The sequence below is a fragment of the Arvicanthis niloticus genome, chromosome 10, assembly GCF_011762505.2.
Source record: "Arvicanthis niloticus isolate mArvNil1 chromosome 10, mArvNil1.pat.X, whole genome shotgun sequence".
In the NCBI taxonomy this organism is placed as follows: Eukaryota; Metazoa; Chordata; class Mammalia; order Rodentia; family Muridae; genus Arvicanthis; species Arvicanthis niloticus.
The window spans coordinates 50,721,431-50,740,528 of NC_047667.1; the positions used below are offsets into that span (position 1 = coordinate 50,721,431).

Below are 19,098 nucleotides of genomic sequence, written 5' to 3' on the forward strand. Positions count from 1 at the left end.
CAATGATGATGCTAACAATATAAGTAATACAGTAGAAACATAAATAATATTAAACCATAAGAAATTCAAAATCAACTTCAAAAGTACATTCAAAGGAACTGTGGCAGTCCTGGCACAGCATGCTGTAACCCCAGCACTGGGAGGTAGAGATAGGCAAATTCCAGGAGCTCACTAGCAAGATACCAAAAATAGCAAGCTATATGTTCAGTGAGAGACTCTGCCTCATACAAGGTGGAGAGAAACAGAAAACACATTCCATGTCAACTACTGACCACCACATGTGCACACACATGGAAGCCCACCCTGCCATACACAAAAGGACAATCTAAAATTTAGCATTTCACATATTTGTATTATAAAAACAGCCTTACCTTAGTGTAGTGCAAAAGGGAGTTAGCAAAGAAACGACACAATTTCAGTGTTTTCTGAAATAATCTGTAGTCAGCATTATTCTGTTCCAAAAGGAAATAAATATAATGTAAAATTAGCTGAACCTGTAAATGAATCATAATTTTGTAAAACAACTTAGTAAACAAAGGGATTTTAGAATTTTCCATGAAAGTATGTTTATTCTCTGTATTTTTTGTTCCTACCAGTTAACAAGAGATATTTTACAGATTAAATTCTGCATTATTAAATAGGAATTGTAACTTATAATCTTACTGGTTTGAAAGTGAAATTTAAATAACTTATTATAGTTCTTTACTATATGGGGATCAAATTAATCAAAAGATGAAGGTGACTGATGTGGAAATGGTAAAAAGAAAAAAAAAGCCAATGGGGAGCATAGAGAATACAACTACCCATGACTAACACTGAAAAACTATACCCTAATTCTCTATCTTATGGGATGAGGAGGACTGAGGCTACTTGACACAAAGCTTAAAAAGACATGCTACATTGTATTCATGAGCTGGGGAGAAAGGTGAGGTAATCAGGACATTCTCTAACTGTGGTGGAAGCATAAAACAATGCTGTTCACTCATATCAGGAGATTTAGCTGTTAAAATATTTTGACTATCAATTTTCTAGATCTATATAGTATCAAAATATAGCATCAATTAGGTAATACAATGTTTTTTAACTGAAGTGACCCAAGCATCCATAACACAGAGCAAATAAAAATACTAATGGTAATGTAATATAGTATGAAAAACAGGGCAAATGCATTGTCATGACACAAAAAGTCTAAGCATGGATAAAGAATTCTAATTTAGCACCATAAAGTTAAGTCAAACAAATTATCCTTAATTTTGAGAATTATTTCACAGGAAAATGACCTATCTTAAGATTAATGTTAGCTGACTATGTTTGGTTCTTTCCCTAATATGACAAAATCCTAATTTAATCTAATCAAAATCTGAGTTATCTATTAATGGGATAATCCATTTACATCTGACTTTCACTACAAACAGAAACAGTTTCTGCAGTAAAGACTCTAAATGGAATTCTTTTATATTATTAACATGAACTGTTATACAAAGAATAAAAGCTGGAGAGATGATCAGCAGATAAAGGTGCTTGCCACATAAGCCTCAAGATGAGTTCAGTCCCCAGAATATATATAAAAGTAGGAGAGAACCAACTCCATGATTGTCCTCTGACATACAAACACACACACACACACACACACACACACACACACACACAATGCATGCATAATGCATGCCCCACTACTCCCCCAGAGTAATATTTTTTTAAGAACAGAGATTAAAGACAAATCTACACTAATGTCCACTTTTATTATCAGCACAGATTCCCTTAGCAACCTGGCACCACCAGGGTGAAGCAAAACATACCCAGCCTGTTCTCCCCTGCTGGGGTCTCTGCAACTATGGGTGTCAAAAAGGCAGTTCAGTTCAACATAACTAAGTAGCCAGTGTTGATACAAACTTTGGAAGTCTGACCCTGAGTAGTCGACTTTAGGCATCTTTAATCACAGCACAATTTGGAGAAACTGTTCCTGGTGATATTTAACTTATAAATCCCTTTGAAGAACAAAGTAAGCGAAATAAAAAGATCCATGTAACTACATGGAAACTCCTTAAATAGTATCTGTGACCCTTTCCATAAAAATGGGTTCTATAGACTGAGAAAAGCAAGTTTATGATAAGGGTCTGGGTGGAGGAGGGGGGATCAGGCCTACACAGAGCAGAAAAGACCAGGCTATTAACCAGGTCCACTCCCAGCCTTTGGGCAACAACAGGTTATGTGTTCTTTTGTTTAAAGGACTCACCCATGTGTTTAACATTCCCCTAGTGCTTATCTGTGAGTACAAGAGAAAAATCATCCAAACTGGCTGAAGCCTTATTTTTGTTTCATTACTAAGTAGCATGTATTAGATCTATAGCTTTTATTTCAGTATCTTAAAAAAAACACACACACACACGAGTAAATAATATAAATACATTCAGATTCCTACATGATTTACTTGTTAAAATAAGTAGGAAATATAAGCCAGGAAATCCTGGTTTTTTTTTTTTTTTTTTTTTTTTTTTTTTTGAGTTTTAAAATGAGTTATCATATTTCCTTTCTTTAAATACAGTAAAGTCAAAATGTAACTGAAAATAAACTTTAAGTGGAGACTACAGATACCAGAGTATGTGCTTATTTTCTAAATAATACAAAAGTTTAATAAGTAATATATGGAGGCCAGCACTTAAATGGAAAAGGAAGGATTAAGTTTGAAGACACCCTGGGCTAGATCCCTTACCCCAAGGAAGCACTGTATCAACCTAAATAAGAATTACATGTATGGGGCAGGGGAGGTGCACACACATGTGCACTAATATGTGCATATGTGAGATGACAGGTATCTTCCTCTCTCTCCACCTTTATTTTTTGACACGGGATCTCTCACTAAACTTGGAGCTTGTCAGTTTGGCTACAGTAATTGGCCAGTGGGCGCTGAAGACTCACAGTATGACCACATATATGAAATAAATAAAATCTTTAAAAAATAATAGATTCAATAAGTGCCAAAATAATATCTCTCCTTTGTAATGTCATCGGACTACATTACCTGTGCAGTTGGCTGTGTTATCTGCTCAGCTAACTGTAAACAAGAATGAAAGGAGAAAAGAATGTCTTCACATGCTCTAGAAATTATCTCTTTGTGTTTCAACTGGCTCTTTATAACCGACTGGTGTTTGAGGCTCTGCCTAAGGATAAAAAAAAAGATAAATAAAATCACCAGAAGTGACAAGTGATCACATCAAAGAATTCAGGCCCATAGAACATTTTAACAACACCATGTATTATATTAAACATGGTACAATTAAGAGGTGTCAACTTTACCTTTGAAGTTAGAGGCTAAATTTCTGTCTTTGTTAAAATATTAACTGAATTTCTACTTGCCAAGAAATCTGCTAGGTCTTGAAGATTAAAAAATAAATCAAATGAACATAACTTTTGTCCTATCTGTATAGAATATATAGTCTAATGTGTCTTAAGTAACCATCAGAACAGAATAATTAGTTGTGATTAATGCTAAGCAGAGAAGGTCTATGCACTATGAATATTAATGGTGCGCCTTGGAACTAAGGATAAGCAGGAAAGAGAAACAGCCTCTGCAGAAGGGCAAGCTGTGGAAGGCCTGGGACCAGGCAACTTCCTCTGTCTGAAGAACTGAGAGCAGAAAGACAACAGTAGCAGAGGGGCTGGAGAAGGAAGAAGTGTCTAGAAAGGCTTTAGCTATTACGTTCTACGCTCAACAGTGGGAACTGTTAAGAAGTTGAGTGTGATTCAGTTTAAATTTTAAATGCATCACTCTGAACAGAGTAACTGGAAAGGACCAAGAGTGGAGGACGTATGACAACAATGCTGGTTTGGTGGGGTGAGGGTGGCCATGTGGCTAATTCACGGAGCATCCACAAGGTTCATGTGAAGATTCAGCAATTCACAACAAGGAACTTAATATTTAGTGCAACATTATCAAGACAATGTTATCATTCACCTATTTTAAGATGAACAAACTAAGGTTAATAAAAATTAACCAAATAGCCCAAAAACTACTCGGGTGTACATACTATGGCTCTCAGGGGAAACTGTATCCCTTTTTTGTCAAGTTAATATCTTGAGGGAATAAGAAAAAAATTTAACTTGAATGGGTTACACTGACTTTTCATACATTACACAAAATTAACAAAGTGGCTTCTTATTCCTATAGCCAAGGACATCTCTTCTCACTCCTCAGCATCTAGTAGCTACTATAGGCACTCTTCATATTAACTCTTATAAGGCTTCAACTTAAGTTCAAATTATTTGATAAGTAAAATTAGGGTTGAACAACTCAAGTGTATATAACAGAGATTACTGTTCGCTCCAAATACAGTTCCTAACTTGTGAGCTCAGAAATGCCATGTTTGATATTAGTAATTATCTAACAACAGCAGCAGTGGGCACATGATGCAGGCATATTCTGGTTCATGGTCCATTATTTCAATAATATCAGCTAACTAGCCACAACTCTAGGGGGGTTTGTCATTGTTTGTTTGTTTTTAAGAGAGCTGTATAAAGGAGTTCAGTTTGGTTTGAGCTATATGCATAATATCTGGATTATCACGCAGCAGAACCTTGAGTGTTTTATACAACCACATAAATTTTTTCAAATATGTAATGTAGCCGGGCAGTAGTGGCACATGCCTTTAGTCCCAGCACTTTTAAAGCAGAGGCAGGCGGATTTCTGAGTTTAAGGCCAGCCTGGTCTACAGAGTGAGTTCCAGGGCTACACAGAGAAACCCTGTCTCAAAAAAAAACAAAACACAAAAAGAAACAAATATGTAATCTAAAAACCATTAACTATTTAGAACTAGAATATAGAAAATATAATATGAAAAAACTAACAAACTTACTTAATAATAAACTTCCAAGTATTGGCATGAAATGCTTGGTCCATACTGGAGATAACAGAGCAGATATCCAATAATGAATGAATAACTACAAAAAAGGATAAAACAACTCAAGAAAATCAAATGTTATATGAAATGACATTCTCTTATATTCAAATGGATCAAATGAATATCTCAATATATGATTGAATTCATGTATGTACTAGTTTGAAAATAACTGGGTCAAAAAATTACTAAAACTAAATTTCATACTTATAAGGTTTCAAAAATAATGAAATATTTATTTTGCAATTTACATCTTCCCAATGACAATTATAACCAAAAAAGTTCAGTTGAATAAAAGTTATATCCTATTATAAAATGTTCAGTAGAATAAAAGTTCTGTTCTAATAAAGTTCAAATAGTCTACAGACTCAATACTAATTTTAAAAAATGACACTGCTAGGAAAACCTAAGAAGCACTGCAACCAATTTACACTTCTGGTTGCATTAGCTAATTTGTAAAACTGGTTCCAACTCCCTTTCCTGCAGTCACATTGCCTCCAGGTATAGGTCTATGACTTGACCAATAAAAGAAAAATCAAAGCAAAGCGAGCCAAGATTTGGTGTGCTGGAACTTGTCCTCCGTTATTCTTAGGAGCCCTAAAGCCGGCTGTAATAATGATTGAGCCTAGGTTAAAATGCATATGGCATTCTCACACACAGGCTTCTGCAAACAGCCAGAAGTGAGTGAACTTCTTAGCTGCAAATACAAAAATGAGCCAGATGCATAGAAAATTACTACAGATAATGCCAGCCTAAGTTGTAAGCACATGGAATTGTGAATAAATAAACATTATTTTAGCTCCGGGCAGTGGTGGCACACGCCTTTAATCCCAGCACTTGGGAGGCAGAGGCAGGCAGATTTTTGAGTTCGAGGCCAGCCTGGTCTACAGAGTGAGTTCTTGGACAGCCAGGGCTACAAAGAGAAACCCTGTCTTGAAAAACAACAACAAAAACAAACAAAGAAACAAAACATTATTTTAAACAAAAAGATTTTTAGGTAGGTTACTTACAGAGCAAAAGGTACTTTGTAAGTGCACAAAAACAACCTATTCTCTTTACACTAACGTCAGGAATATAATCTTGGCTTGCCTACATTATTGCATTATTTTTAAGATCATAATGAGTGATGAAATCAATGATGTAGGTTATAATCAGTAACTCTGTTTTATGTTATATTTATGAGACAGGGCTTACTGTGTGTCTCAGGATTCACCTAGAACTTGCAAGCCCTCCTGCTTCAGCTTCCCTGGTGTTGTGCAGGCCTGTGTCATAACACCTGGCTAATAATTAAATGAGCAAGTCTGTAGAACAAAATAGGAGTTTAAAGCCTTGGGCTTATTTCCCAACCCCCCCCCCCAAAAAAAAAAAACCAAAAAATAAGAGTAATATATGTAAAATGGGTATCATTATAATAAATGTGTCTGGGTATACGTATATACATTCATAAGCCCACACATTCACATAAAATTACAGAAAGAAATTTAAACTCCCTTTTTCTTTTTTCTCTTTCTTCTTGCTATGGATTAAGAAGTAAAATCTAAAGGTTTTCTCAGAATATAGAATAGCTTAAAGGGTATAGTTACATACATTCTTTATTTGCTACATCTACTGTGTGGAAATTATCTACTATATATTTTACTTGGATATTTAGAACTATAATAAAGTATAAAAACTGATTTTACAAATTTAATAAACTGAAAATGTATCTAGGAAGATTTATGTTACTTTTATACATAAGCAAGAGAGCATGTATCATTAGAAACATTACCTTGATGATGTAACTGATTAATTAACTATAACCATTTTGCATCCTATTGCAATCAACAATTCTTTGCTCACCTTCTACCATTATCAAAATGTTATTTTCATCTTCTGAAGGACTCAGGCAAACCATGTCCAGAAGTTCCATCAGCTGCTTCTGGAGAGAATAGGCCTCCTTGAAAAGGATCTGGAGAAGGTCTGACACTAGGTGTAAGCGCCCAGAATACACAGATTCGCTATTCTGATCACAAAGTATAAAAACGAGAGAAACAATTAGATCACACACAGCTCAGAATTCACATCTTCTTTAATCTATACTATCAGAGACTGAGATCCTAAGTTTAATGTTTTGACAGAATCACACTGATTGAATCTACTTTGATATAGAATGTAAAAAGTGCATATTTTTGTACTCCATCACCACACACAAGACTAGTTAATGAGCAATTTGTCACTTAACCAACAAAACATTGATAGCAAAACGGCCTGTGTCCTATCAACTCTAAGCTTAAAGCTTTAAGGCTGCCTAAGGAATGTTAAGATGGAATGAATTAAGTAACCTCCTTCTGCTATTTAACACAATAATTTCAAGATTCCTATGGTTAAACACAAATATTTACCTTTTTTTTTTCTTTAGGAAGGGGAAATACAATTTAAAAGAGCCACTTTTTAGTCACCCATGAAACAGTGTGTCTTCTCGCCAAAGAAAAGCCTATTTCAGTAACATCAACTAAAATGTAAATCTTATGCATAAACACTATTTAGCCCTCAATTCATAGTACTCTTTCAGCTTCAATCTCCCAAGTACAACATGCATGTGTGAGGTACCACCCCTGCTAACAAAAAATAAAAGGTGATATATACACATACAGACATACACATATTCCTACTGATTCCAGGCTATCTAAACTCTACCATTACTCACCTTACAGTGTACAAATGTACTTTTAATTACATGCAGGATGAATGAGAGAAGACTATGAATATTTCCTAGAAAGATGGATTCCTGTGTGGCACAGACATGATGAACACATCCTGTAAGAGCTCCTACAAACTGCACCATTGTCTGTAAAGAAGGGAAAATTGACTGAAGATATATATTTTTGTATATGCATCAAAGGAATTAGACAACATTCTAACTGCTGGACCCACAGCACTGAGAAAACAGTGTCTCTTTCTTTTCAGTGGCCTTCACTCTATCAAAACACTACTTAGAATCATGACCCAGTTTAGAGTGCTATCTTGATCTGTCTTCTAAGATACCTAACATAAAATTATATAAAAAATTCAGAATTTATATATGTATTTAAGTCCATAAATTTAATTCCAGCACTCTGCATTTCATAAAGAAAGTATGGCTTGTCATTTTGTTTCTTTCTTTCTTTTTTTTTTTGGTTTTTCGAGACAGGGTTTCTCTGTGTAGCCTTGGCTGTCCTGGAACTCACTCAGTAGACCAGGCTGGCCTCGAACTCAGAAATCCGCCTGCCTCTGCCTCCCAAGTGCTGGGATTAAAGGTATGCGCCACCACCGCCCTGCGTCATTTTGTTTCAAGATTTCACTCTCTAACCCTGACTGGCCTCGACTCATAGTACTCTTTCAGTTTCAAACTCCCAAGTACAACATGCATGCATGAGGTAACACTCCTGCTACCAAAATATAAAATATTTTATATATGTGTATAGACACACAGACACAGACAGACAGACAGACAGACAGACACACACACACACACCTATCACTTTTTTCTGTTCTTGAGACAGGAGCTCACTGTATAACCCAGTCTGCTCTTGATCTCAAGTATCTTTTGCCTTAAGAATGTGACACACCCAGCTCCATTCTCTTTCTAATACACTCACTTACTTGTAAAATGTTTCTTATGGTAACCTGGATTTCTAAATTTTGGCTGGAGAGTTCTCTGGCATCACTGGTTAATTCACATATCATGCCATCAAACAATTTTATAGTCTGTGAAAACAAATCAGCTTATAAACAAGAGTAATAAAAAATCACTAGAAAAAGACTTACCATTGAAGGAAAAAGAAAGACATCAGAATGATCTGATTATTTGCATTTCCCTGATAACTAAGGATACTGAACATTTCTTTAAGTGCTTCTCAGCTATTCAAGATTCCTCTGCTATGAATTCTCTGTTTAGCTCTGTACCCCATTTTTTAGTTGAATTATCTGAGTTTTGGGGGGTCTAACTCCTTGAGTTCTTTACACATTTTGGATATTAGCCTTCTATCAGATGTAGGGTTAGTGAAGATCTTTTCCCAATCTGTACGTTATCATTTTGTATTTTTGACAAGTGTCCTTTGCCTTACATAAGCTTTTCAGTTTCATGAGGTTCCATTAATCAACTGTTGATTTTAGAGCCTGAGCCATTGGAGTTCTGTTCAGAAAATTTTCCCTGTACCAATGTGTTCCAGGCTAGTTCCCACTTTCTCTTCTACTAGATTTAGTGTATCTGGTTTTATGTTGAGTTCCTTGATCCATTTGGACTTAAACTTTGCGCAAGATGATAAATAAGATCAATTTGCATTCTTATATATGCAGACAGCCAGTTAGACCAGCACCTTCAAAATTTTTGAGCCAGAATTGTTCCTGTCTAAAAGAAATGCAGAGACAAAAGTGAATCAGAGACTGAAGGAAAGGCCATCCAGTGACTGGTCCAACTTGGAATCCATCCCATGGGCAGGCACCAAACCCTGACACTATTACTGATGCTATGTTGTACTTGCAGACTGGAGAGGCCCTACCAGCAGCTGACCAAAACAGATGCAGATACTTACAGCTAACCATTGAACTGAGGTCAGGGACTCCAGAGACTGAAAGAGCTGAAGGAGACAACCCCATAGGAAGACCAACAGTCTCAACTAACCCAGGTCCCTGGAAGCTCCCCAAGACTAATCCACCAACCAAAGAATATAAAGGGCCAGTACCAGGCCCCATATGAAGCAGAGGACTGCCTTGTCTGGCCTCAGTGGAAGAGGATGAGCCTAATCCTGTAGAGACTTGATGCCCCAGGGAAGGGGGATGTGGGGCGAGGGGGAGTGAAGAGCACTCTCTCAGAGAGGATGGGGTGAAGAACTCTGGGAAGGGAGACTGGGATGTAAATGAATGGTTAAAAAAGGAATGATCTGATTGGTCATTAGTAAAACCTATCCACTGTCAGAGTTACTTACTGTTCCTAATTTAAAAGTAAACATAAAAAGTATTTCTACAATACAGACTCGAAAAGAAAGCCTTGAGCTTGCTTTGCTTCTGATTTCTGTGGTGTCAAATATATTTAATAATATAAATAGAAAAACTCATTCAAAGTTCAATTGGGGTAACAAATGCAAGTACTAGTCTGTAAAATAAAAGACAACAACTTTAATCAACCAAATTTCTTGGTGGCAATGAATGTATACTGAATCTTCAATTAAGTCTTTTATATACCTCGTTTGTTTTTATTTTTTGAGACAGGGTCTTTCTATGTAGCCCTGGCTGTCCTGCAACAGTCTATGTAGATCAGGCTGATCTTGAACTCAGATCTATCTACCTCTGCCTCCCAACTGCTGGGATTAAAGGTGTGTGCCATCTTCCCAGGCAGTACTCACTTATATTTTGACTAGCTGTCCTTTTTAAACATAAGAACCACTTTATAGTAGTGAACTCACGAATAAAAACATCATGCATCTAGATTTATGTAGCTACTCAGTTATCTGGTCCCAAACTCCACAATGAGCTGCTACACTACAGAACAGCTTTATATACAAGCAGCCTAGTTGTAATATACCCCTATTCTATGAAGAATATCTCAAAGTAGTGCAAAGGTTGAACTATTTTTACTACTTATTTGTACTTAAGTATATTTGATATACTAGAAAAATAAGAGCCAAGAAAATTAGAAATTATATATATATTATATAAAGTTGAGACTAGATTTTAATATGGTGTGTAAATTAACATCAAAACTGTACCTTTGGGAAAACTTGGGAAAACAAAGTCTCTTCCAGTGTCAGGTGGTTCATATGAGGCAAAAACATTTCAACAATGATTTTCAAAATTCCTATAAAGCGAGATAACATTTTGTAAAACTATCATGTCATGTCAGTCAGTAAGTCACTGTCCATCAAATAGGAGACTATGTAAGTAAAAGTGTTAAAGGCGTAATACCATATTCCACAGAGAAACTATTAAGCACTTCAATATAAAAAGTATAATCGAAAAAATAAAAAGAAAGAAAGAAAACAAAAACAGAAACTAAAAGCAAGCTAAATAAGTTTAATGAGTATGGATACACCTACTCAACAGGATCTACCACAATTAAAATACAGGTTTTAAAAAATGTAAATTTCTAAGATGGTAAAAATTCCAACTTTAACAATTATATAAACAGGCACACACAATGACTCATAGGTGGGTACCAGAAATACAAGGAATGAAATGACAGTTCCCATCATAACTTTTCTCTGAATGTTCCTTGGTCTGTGTACATGTTTGTGTGTGTGAGTGCAGACACATATGCCATGCACAGACATCAGGAAACGATCATCATTTCTTGTAAGGTAGTCTTATGAAAACAGATGAAAATGAGAGTAACCCTTTTCCAAACAAATTTGTCACCATCTAGATCTAGAGTCCAGACAGTGAGCTATTTTTTTTCCTAACTTGAGACTATTTTCTAAATGACATTAAACATGTTAAGAAGCTGAATGTTATGGCAGACTGCCATGGTATGACAATACACAATCTTAATCTTGGTCCTATCACAGCATAACACTGAAATTTTTATTGTGCTATACATTATCAAAAATTGGATTTAAAACTTAAAAACACTATGATTGGAAGGGATTGGCTCATTTTAAGTAACAGGAAGTTACAGAAGTTACAATAAAGAGAAGATTAAAGCTGAAGGTAATATAAATCTGTAAAGTCTACTGGCATACGTATGTACAATATCATATATACAAAAAATTCTACTTACGGATATGTTCAATCCAACTTTCAGAACGCTGATATATAGAGTAAAATATAAATTAAGGAATAAATTCAAAAAGAGTGCTTAAAATTTACCCATAATCCCTAAGAGACCGAAATTATGCCCAAATTACTGTCTTTCTTTTACTTTTGAAAACTTAACATTTAACAGGTGAACAAAGATTTTGTAAAAATATTTTAAGGAAATTTTTTTTTTTTGGTTTTTTGAGACAGGGTTTCTCTGTATAGCCCTGGCTGTCCTGGAACTCACTCTGTAGACCAGGCTGGCCTCAAACTCAGAAATCCGCCTGCCTCTGCCTCCCAAGTGCTGGGACTAAATAAAGGCATGTGCTACCACTGCCCGGCAGGAAATTTTTTTTTTAATTACTTAGAGTTAAGGAACTGTCAAACTCAGTGTAGTCATGAAATACTTTTTCACTTCTATTTGTATCTACATTAACTTGCATGTTACTTACACACCTCTTACCAAGTGAAAATCTTCTGCATAGAGAGGAGTTTGCAAGTTGTTACGACCAACTATATATCCAATAGAAGAGATTATAAACATAGTATAAATTATACTTATGTATTGCTGAGACTTATGAGAAATATTTTATTGCAAAGGTAAGTTAAGAACCCTTGTACAATATCAAGAAAATGGGTATTCATAAATATCACAAAAATTTCTCTTCTAAACTTTTACTCTGCATATTTTATAACTGCAATCAAATGAAGAAATTCAATTTTTTTCAGTTCAGGAGTGTAGAATCTGTCAACTGGACCAATTCCAGTTTAAATTCAGAAAGCTTGCTACTTCACCATTGTTATTAGCATGAAAATATTCAGGCTGGACAATATATAAGATGAAAAATATAAAACTAATTTTATGTGATAAGATTGTAATCTATTGTACTTTCCTTCCATTTGTTGTACAGTATCAAAGTAAATACTAACATGCTTGAAAACTACTTAAGATACCCAGGCATTTTTACTGAACACATTATGTACCAGTTACTATTCTCAGTGGTAAGGATAAAACCAAACTCCTGCCTCTGTACTTGATAGTACAGTGAAAAAAAAGGGAGATAGGCAAATAAGTTCTTTTAGGAATCAAAAGGTCTCCAGAAAACTGTAAACAACTCTATAAATGTAATAGAGTAGTGTGCTGGTCAGTTTTATGTCAAATTAACACAAGCTAGTCATTTGGATGAAGGGACTCTTGAGAAAATGCCTCCATAAAATTTGCCTATAGATAAGTCTGTATTGCATTCCCCGCTCTTTAACTGAAAATATTCTTCTCTCAAACAATATATCCTGATTAGCTTCCCCTCCCTCTACTCCTCCACGATCCTCCCCACCACCTCTTCCATCAGGATCCTTCCTTTTTGTCTCAATTAGAAAAGATCGAGGTTAAGAGATAAGAAAATGTAAAATAAATTACAATAAAATAAAAAACAGCAAAGTTGGACAAGGCAAGCCAACAGAAGGAAAAGAGCCCAAGAGAAAGCATAAGAATCAGACCTACTTGTTCACACACTCTGGAGTCCCATAAAAATATTAAGCTGAAAGCTGTAATATATGCACAAAGAATTTGGTATAGTTCCTGTGTATGCTGTGCTTGCTGTTTCCGTCTCTGTGAGTTCATGTGGGCTTTGATCACTTGAAGTGCATTTTCTTGGTGATTGATGTGGAAGAGCCTAGCTCACTTTGGGCAGTACTGACTGGGTTGGTGTTGTTGGTTGCTGTAAGAAAGCAAGACAAGCCAGTAAGCAATCCTCCTCCACAGGTCTCTGTTCTGCTTGAGTTCCTGTCCTGACTTCCTTTGATAATGGACTATGATATGGAACCTCAAGCTGAAATAAACCCTTTTCTTCCCCAAGATGATTTTAATCATAGTGTTTTAATGAAACAATCAAAACCCTAAAAAAGTTAGGTTTCAGGAACTACTTAAGATTGAGGGGCTGTGAAAAAGGCTCCTCTAAGAAGGTAACTCTGAGGAAGACCCAAATGAGATGTCAAAAAGGCTGGAGAACAAACTGTGCTAAGAACAAAGACCCTGAAGTAGGTCAGCTTGATGTATTTGTGGACTGAACGTAGCTGGTTAGTTATGAAGGATGAGCCAGGTTCAAAGTACAGAAATCCTTGAGGACAAATTCAGACTGTGTTCTTAAAATTAAGCCACATACTGAATAGGAGAAAAAAGGTGAGTTTTTTTTTTTTTTTTTTCTCTGAACTTTGTTAAGAATGGATTATAGAAGAACTGTATAGAAACAAGAAAAATATTCCTAGTACAGCTTGTAAAGATTAGAATCACAGTGGGGAACAGGTATATTCAAGGAGTAAATTAGAATCAGAAATAACAATTTGCTGGTTATTAAAAAGAATGTTCAAGGTTTACTTACAGAAGAAAACCTGGAAATGAGATCTGAGTTTTCAGTAGGTAGCAAGATAAGGTAAAAATATTACCTTAAAGGTAGTGATGCATCCGGACAGTGGTGGCACACGCCTTTAATCCCAGCACTTGGGAGGCAGAGGCAGGCGGATTTCTGAGTTCGAGGCCAGCCTGGTCTACAGAGTGAGTTCCAGGATAGCCAGGACTACACAGAGAAACCCTGTCTCGAAAAACTCCAAAATAATAAATAAATAAATGTAGTGATGGTACCTGTAATATTGAGAAGAGGGTAAAATAATGTGTATCTTCATTCCTTCTAAGCCTAGCAGTCTGAGACACTCATTACATAAACATCTTTTGTGTAGGAAAACAGCTATTTCCAGAAGGAAATTCCATAAAAATAACCCTTCTAAGTGGCACACAAAAATTCCAGCACTGCAGACTCAGGACTGTTGCAAACCCAAGACTAGCCTGTTTTGTGTAGCTAGTACCAGGCCAGCCAGGGTTACTTAGCAAGACTCTATCTAAAAAATAAAATAACTTGGGAGGCAGAGGCAGGCGGATTTCTGAGTTCAAGGCCAGCCTGGTCTACAAAGTAAGTTCCAGGACAGCCAGGACTACACAGAGAAACCCTGTCTTGAAAAACCAACAAAAATAATAATAATAATAATTCCATATCCATACATGGAGTAAGAAAAAACTGGGCATTAGCACCACGATGGATTTTGCTCATGTCTAAGGAATGCCTTCAATGTGATAGAAATACCTAAGTTATACTGACCGTGAAACATCATTTGTGCAGGGTTTGAACATCCACTAGGTAATGGTCTTTTTAGTTTTCGGAGAGGTGCGTGTCTATTTCTGTGTGTATGTAATTTTATATAGAAGGTAGAATCAAAGATATAAAACTAAAATCACCTTTTAACATAAAGGGGGTCGACTTCCAGTTACAAACACAAAAGCATTACACTAATTATTCTTTGCACCTGACTCTACACAATTGCAACTCGATTAAAGTCAATATCTGAAGCAACGCCTTGTAACTTAAAAGGGAAACAGGTTCGAAAGGGGAATGCATTTTTGTTTACAGAACATCCTTTGAAGATGTGGTACCACAGAATAACTAAAACTACATCCTTCAGTTCTCACGCTTCATCCAGACGCTAAGCACCAGCGCTGGCATCTCCCAAACTTAGTGCGGCCTGCGGGGGTGGGGGTGGGTTAAGGACAGAGAAATAAATTTAAGTAAGGCATGAGAGCACCAATCATCTTCAAAAGCTCCAGTCGCAATCTTCCGACAATGCCAGGCGCGCCTACGCCTCAACCCACGGCCGTCACTGTCACCTCGGAAAAGAGGGTTCGAGTCCCAGCTACAGACCGCCCGCGTCAGGGAAACAACCCAGGAGCAGGCGACACACCCCCCTCAGCGCCCTCCAAGGATATGAGGAGCCCGGGCAGCACCGAAGGCAGCTCCCGACGGCACATCTCCTCCGTCCAGCTACTGAGTTCCTCCAGAGAGACGCCGCTCACCACCACAGCATCGCCCTGCGACATTCTTTCTCCCCCAAAGACGAACGAATCCTCACGACTCCCGCCAAAGCTTAGAACGCCGTCCCAGCAGGCTTTGAGAGAGCTCCGCCCACACCAAACCATAGAGAGGAGGACTCTCGCCCCCAAGTGTTGGAGCCTTCTCTAGCTGTTGGAGGACTCATCTCACTGGTGTTCACCGTGGGCTGAAGGCGATCTCCTCCCGGAGTTCCGTGTGGAGTTCCTGGCGTCTGACTTTACAGTGCTGAGACAAGAAATCCTCAGGTTTGATATCCTCAGTCCCGGGGGACTTTGAGACTACGCGTAATCTGAAGGGTGACCTGGGCTGTAGCCAGGATTGACTGACTACTCCACTGTGAGGTGCGTTCGAGAGTAGGAATGATTTTACTGGCGCGCGTGCTTCCGTTTGTATACAGCTCCTGCCAAGTGAACAAAGACCACACGGTCCAGAAAAAATGCAAATTAAAACGAGTGTTATAGTCTGGCATACTGCCGGAAATGTTTCTATACAACTGATTATACTTTCTATCTCCTAGTCTTTATTCCTCCCTCCAGTCACATGAGGTTTAAAACTGCATACACATAAATGTACCGTTTGGATGAGTTTGCACACCCCAGCTCGCACCAGTGAGTGTTTGAAAATGGATGCTCCACTTACCCAAATAAGACCTTAAACTGTTTTTGCGAGGCAGGGATGAAGATGTGTCAGAAATTTAGGGTGTGAGTATGTCTGGCACAAGGCAGCTAAAAGACCAAGTAGCTAGGCTGTCCTGTCTAAAAATCTTGGGTTTTATTGTTCTGGTGAAGGTGGTTGCTGCTATAGCTGTTCTTTTATTTGTTTTTATGTCTTATTCTCTACTTTTGAATACTTACGTCATCTATGCATTTTCCTAAATCACACACACACACACACACACACACACACCTTTTTTAAAAAATCATTTTCTTTTTCTCCCCTCCCTTTCCAGGACTGAATTGAAAAAGGAGCAGAGGTATCTGAAATGTCTTTGGAACCCCCTTGAAATACATCTGGTGGTGTATAAGTAGCTAACAGACATTGGGCCTAACAGAACTAACTGACTGTGTAGTCAGTTGTGCCATTAATTTCTTTCTAGAAGTTGAAGCATCATCCTTTGATAAAAACTGTGTGCATATATGAGGATGGCCTTTCAATTCAATTTTAGTATAGAAGAAGATCTGGAAAATAAATTAACATCACTTAATGATGGAACTTGTGTCTTTAAAAGTCAGAAAGGAAAGGAGGACAAAAAGCAATCTACAGAACTGCTGGGCTTGCCTCAGGATCACTTGTGGAGATGCTCCTCACTGGGAAACGCAGCTTCCTCTGAAGACACTGACAGCCCACCCAGTACTGCTGACAAGTCAGCTGACCCAGAAGCATGTGAAAAACCGCCCTCCTTGAAACCTGCTAAAGAACATTCGATACCTAAAGATTTTAATCAACTCTTAGAAAATAAGGTTTTGGAAACGTTGCCAGTACCCAAGCATGTTAACACAGCAGTAGTGAAAACCATCTCTTTGAAGGAGAAATTCCCTGGAGAAAACATAGTGTCAAAAAGCTTTTCCTCTCATTCTGATCTGATTCCAGGTGTTTATGAAGGAGGCTTAAAAATCTGGGAATGTACCTTTGATCTCTTGACTTACTTCACAAAAGCCAAAGTGAAGTTTGCTGGGCAGAAAGTGTTGGATCTTGGCTGTGGGTCTGGGTTGCTTGGGATAACTGCGTCCAAAGGAGGGGCTAGAGAAGTTCATTTCCAAGATTATAACAGTTTGGTGATTGATGAAGTGACCTTACCTAATGTAGTTGCTAATGTCCCTTTGCAAGATGACAGCAATGACATAAATGAGCCAGATGGGAAAAGACAAAGGAAGTCAGAAGTAGGCCAAGAAATATGTAAATGTCGGTTGTTCTCTGGGGAGTGGGCTGAGTTTTGTAAGCTTGTATTAAGTGAAAACCTGTTTGTGAAATATGACCTCATTCTCACTTCAGAAACCATTTATAATCCAGATTATTACAGCACTTTACATGAAACATTCCTCAGACTCTTGAGTAGGAATGGCCGGGTGATTCTGGCCAGTAAAGCACATTATTTTGGTGTTGGTGGTGGTGTTCATCTCTTCCAGAAGTTTGTAGAAGAAAAGGGTGTATTTGAGACTCGAACACTTGAAGTAATTGATGAAGGTCTCAAGAGGTTTCTGATGGAAATGACTTTTAAGTGCCCCAGTTAATATGCACTAAATGGCATAATGAAATAAAAAGTATACCCTAGAGCTTGTGACTGTTCAATTTCTTTTTTACTGTTTTTTTTTTTCTGAAATTAGGGTTTGTATGGTTTTGCTTATTGAAATAATAAGCCAAGTATGGTATTAGTAGCCTCGAGTTTTCTATGTAAAACTACAAGTTTCCCTGAGTCACTTTGTGTGAAAGTTCTTTCTCCATCTTCATCCTATTTGATCTTTCTACAATCTCCGACACCCTATAAATATGGACCCAGGGAATACTCCCATTTCTTACCAAGCTTATGAATCTCTCTTTTGTTAGTTTCTTGTCTCCCTGAAGTGCCTGGCTAGATTGCTAAGGACTTGCATCCCTGAATACTACTAACCTCAAGCTTTCAGTCAAAGGCCTTTGTTAACTCAGAAGAGTTTTATTGGTTTGCGTTATGCCAAAGTGTTAGCATGCTAGGCAGTTGGGTTTGCATTAAGATGAACAAACAAGACTCTGTTACAGAGTGTGAAAGTGGCTGGGGATGCAGTTTGGTGGCAGAGCATTTGCTAGCACGCAGGAGACCCTAGGTTCCATCCCAAAACCTCAAAAACAACTAAAAGTGGGCCGGTGGTAATGGAAAGAACAGTACTAGAAGTTAATCTCTCACCACTGTAAGCCAAGTATGAGACCCTGGGACCTTGATAGTAGGAAAAGAAGGGAAGGACAATGTCAGATTCTGGGCTGGAAGATCCTCAAGACAGAAAGGGAGGATGGAAATGTGCTGCTTTGGTTGGGTCTGGCATGAATATTTTCATATGTCTTCCAAAATTGAGATCTGCTGTGTTGGGATACTCTTTTTGTACACTGTGTTGGGATAATCTTTTTGTACACTGTGTGAAGGTGTGCCTCTGCCCTCCCTCACCTGCCTAAGGCACCTTCTGAGTGTTTTAATAAATAGCTGAATGATAGGCAGGAGAGGATACTCTTCACTTCTAGCAGAGAAAGGAACTCTAGGAAAGAATCTGGTGCGAGGCATTCACCAGCCATACAAGAAAAAAGAAACAGATGCTAGTGCCGAGTAATGGTAATGGGCCATGTGGCAGAACATAGGTTAGTATAGACAGGTTAATTTAAGTTATATGAGCTAGTTGGGAACAAACCAGCTAAGACCATACTTTCATAATAATAAAAAGTCTCTAGTCATTACTTGGGAATAGGTGCCTCAGAGCCAGTCTGGTAATGCTGGCATGTTACCTAATATTTTCTTTCTTGGAGGACCCTAAATCACACTATATCTTGGACTTAAT

The 19,098-nt window shown here is 37.5% G+C and overlaps 2 protein-coding genes across 6 annotated transcripts in view; one reads left to right on the forward strand and one right to left on the reverse strand.

The window, feature by feature from the left end:
• Firrm (FIGNL1 interacting regulator of recombination and mitosis) overlaps positions 1 to 15,650 on the reverse strand; it is a 41,441-nt gene extending 25,791 nt beyond the window's left edge. Inside the window, exons 1-9 of one of the 5 annotated variants that reach the window (XM_034513023.2) lie at positions 15,457 to 15,641; positions 11,629 to 11,668; positions 10,622 to 10,710; positions 8,517 to 8,621; positions 7,582 to 7,722; positions 6,735 to 6,897; positions 4,854 to 4,938; positions 3,023 to 3,161; positions 372 to 452 (exon numbers count right to left, since the gene is read on the reverse strand). In XM_034513023.2, coding sequence (XP_034368914.2) covers positions 372 to 452; positions 3,023 to 3,161; positions 4,854 to 4,938; positions 6,735 to 6,897; positions 7,582 to 7,722; positions 8,517 to 8,621; positions 10,622 to 10,710; positions 11,629 to 11,668; positions 15,457 to 15,567 — 954 coding nt within the window. In that variant the 5' untranslated portion in view covers positions 15,568 to 15,641. Of the gene's footprint in view, positions 1 to 371; positions 453 to 3,022; positions 3,162 to 4,853; positions 4,939 to 6,734; positions 6,898 to 7,581; positions 7,723 to 8,516; positions 8,622 to 10,621; positions 10,711 to 11,628; positions 11,669 to 13,146; positions 13,266 to 15,456 lie in introns of those variants that run through there. The other 4 variants (XM_076941502.1, XM_076941503.1, XM_076941500.1 and 1 more) reach the window with 4 other exon arrangements.
• Positions 15,651 to 15,748: 98 nt separating this feature from the next.
• Mettl18 (methyltransferase 18, RPL3 N3(tau)-histidine) lies at positions 15,749 to 17,853 on the forward strand. Its single transcript, XM_034513211.2, has 2 exons — positions 15,749 to 15,921; positions 16,530 to 17,853. The coding sequence occupies exon 2, from the start codon at positions 16,717 to 16,719 to the stop codon at positions 17,809 to 17,811; it is 1,095 nt and encodes a 364-aa protein (XP_034369102.1). The 5' UTR covers positions 15,749 to 15,921; positions 16,530 to 16,716; the 3' UTR covers positions 17,812 to 17,853.
• Positions 17,854 to 19,098: the final 1,245 nt, after the last annotated feature.

Coding starts and splice junctions, on each gene's coding strand:
- Mettl18 (XM_034513211.2), top strand. CDS start 16,717: ATGAGGATGGCCTTTCAATTCAATTTTAGTATAGAAGAAGATCTGGAA.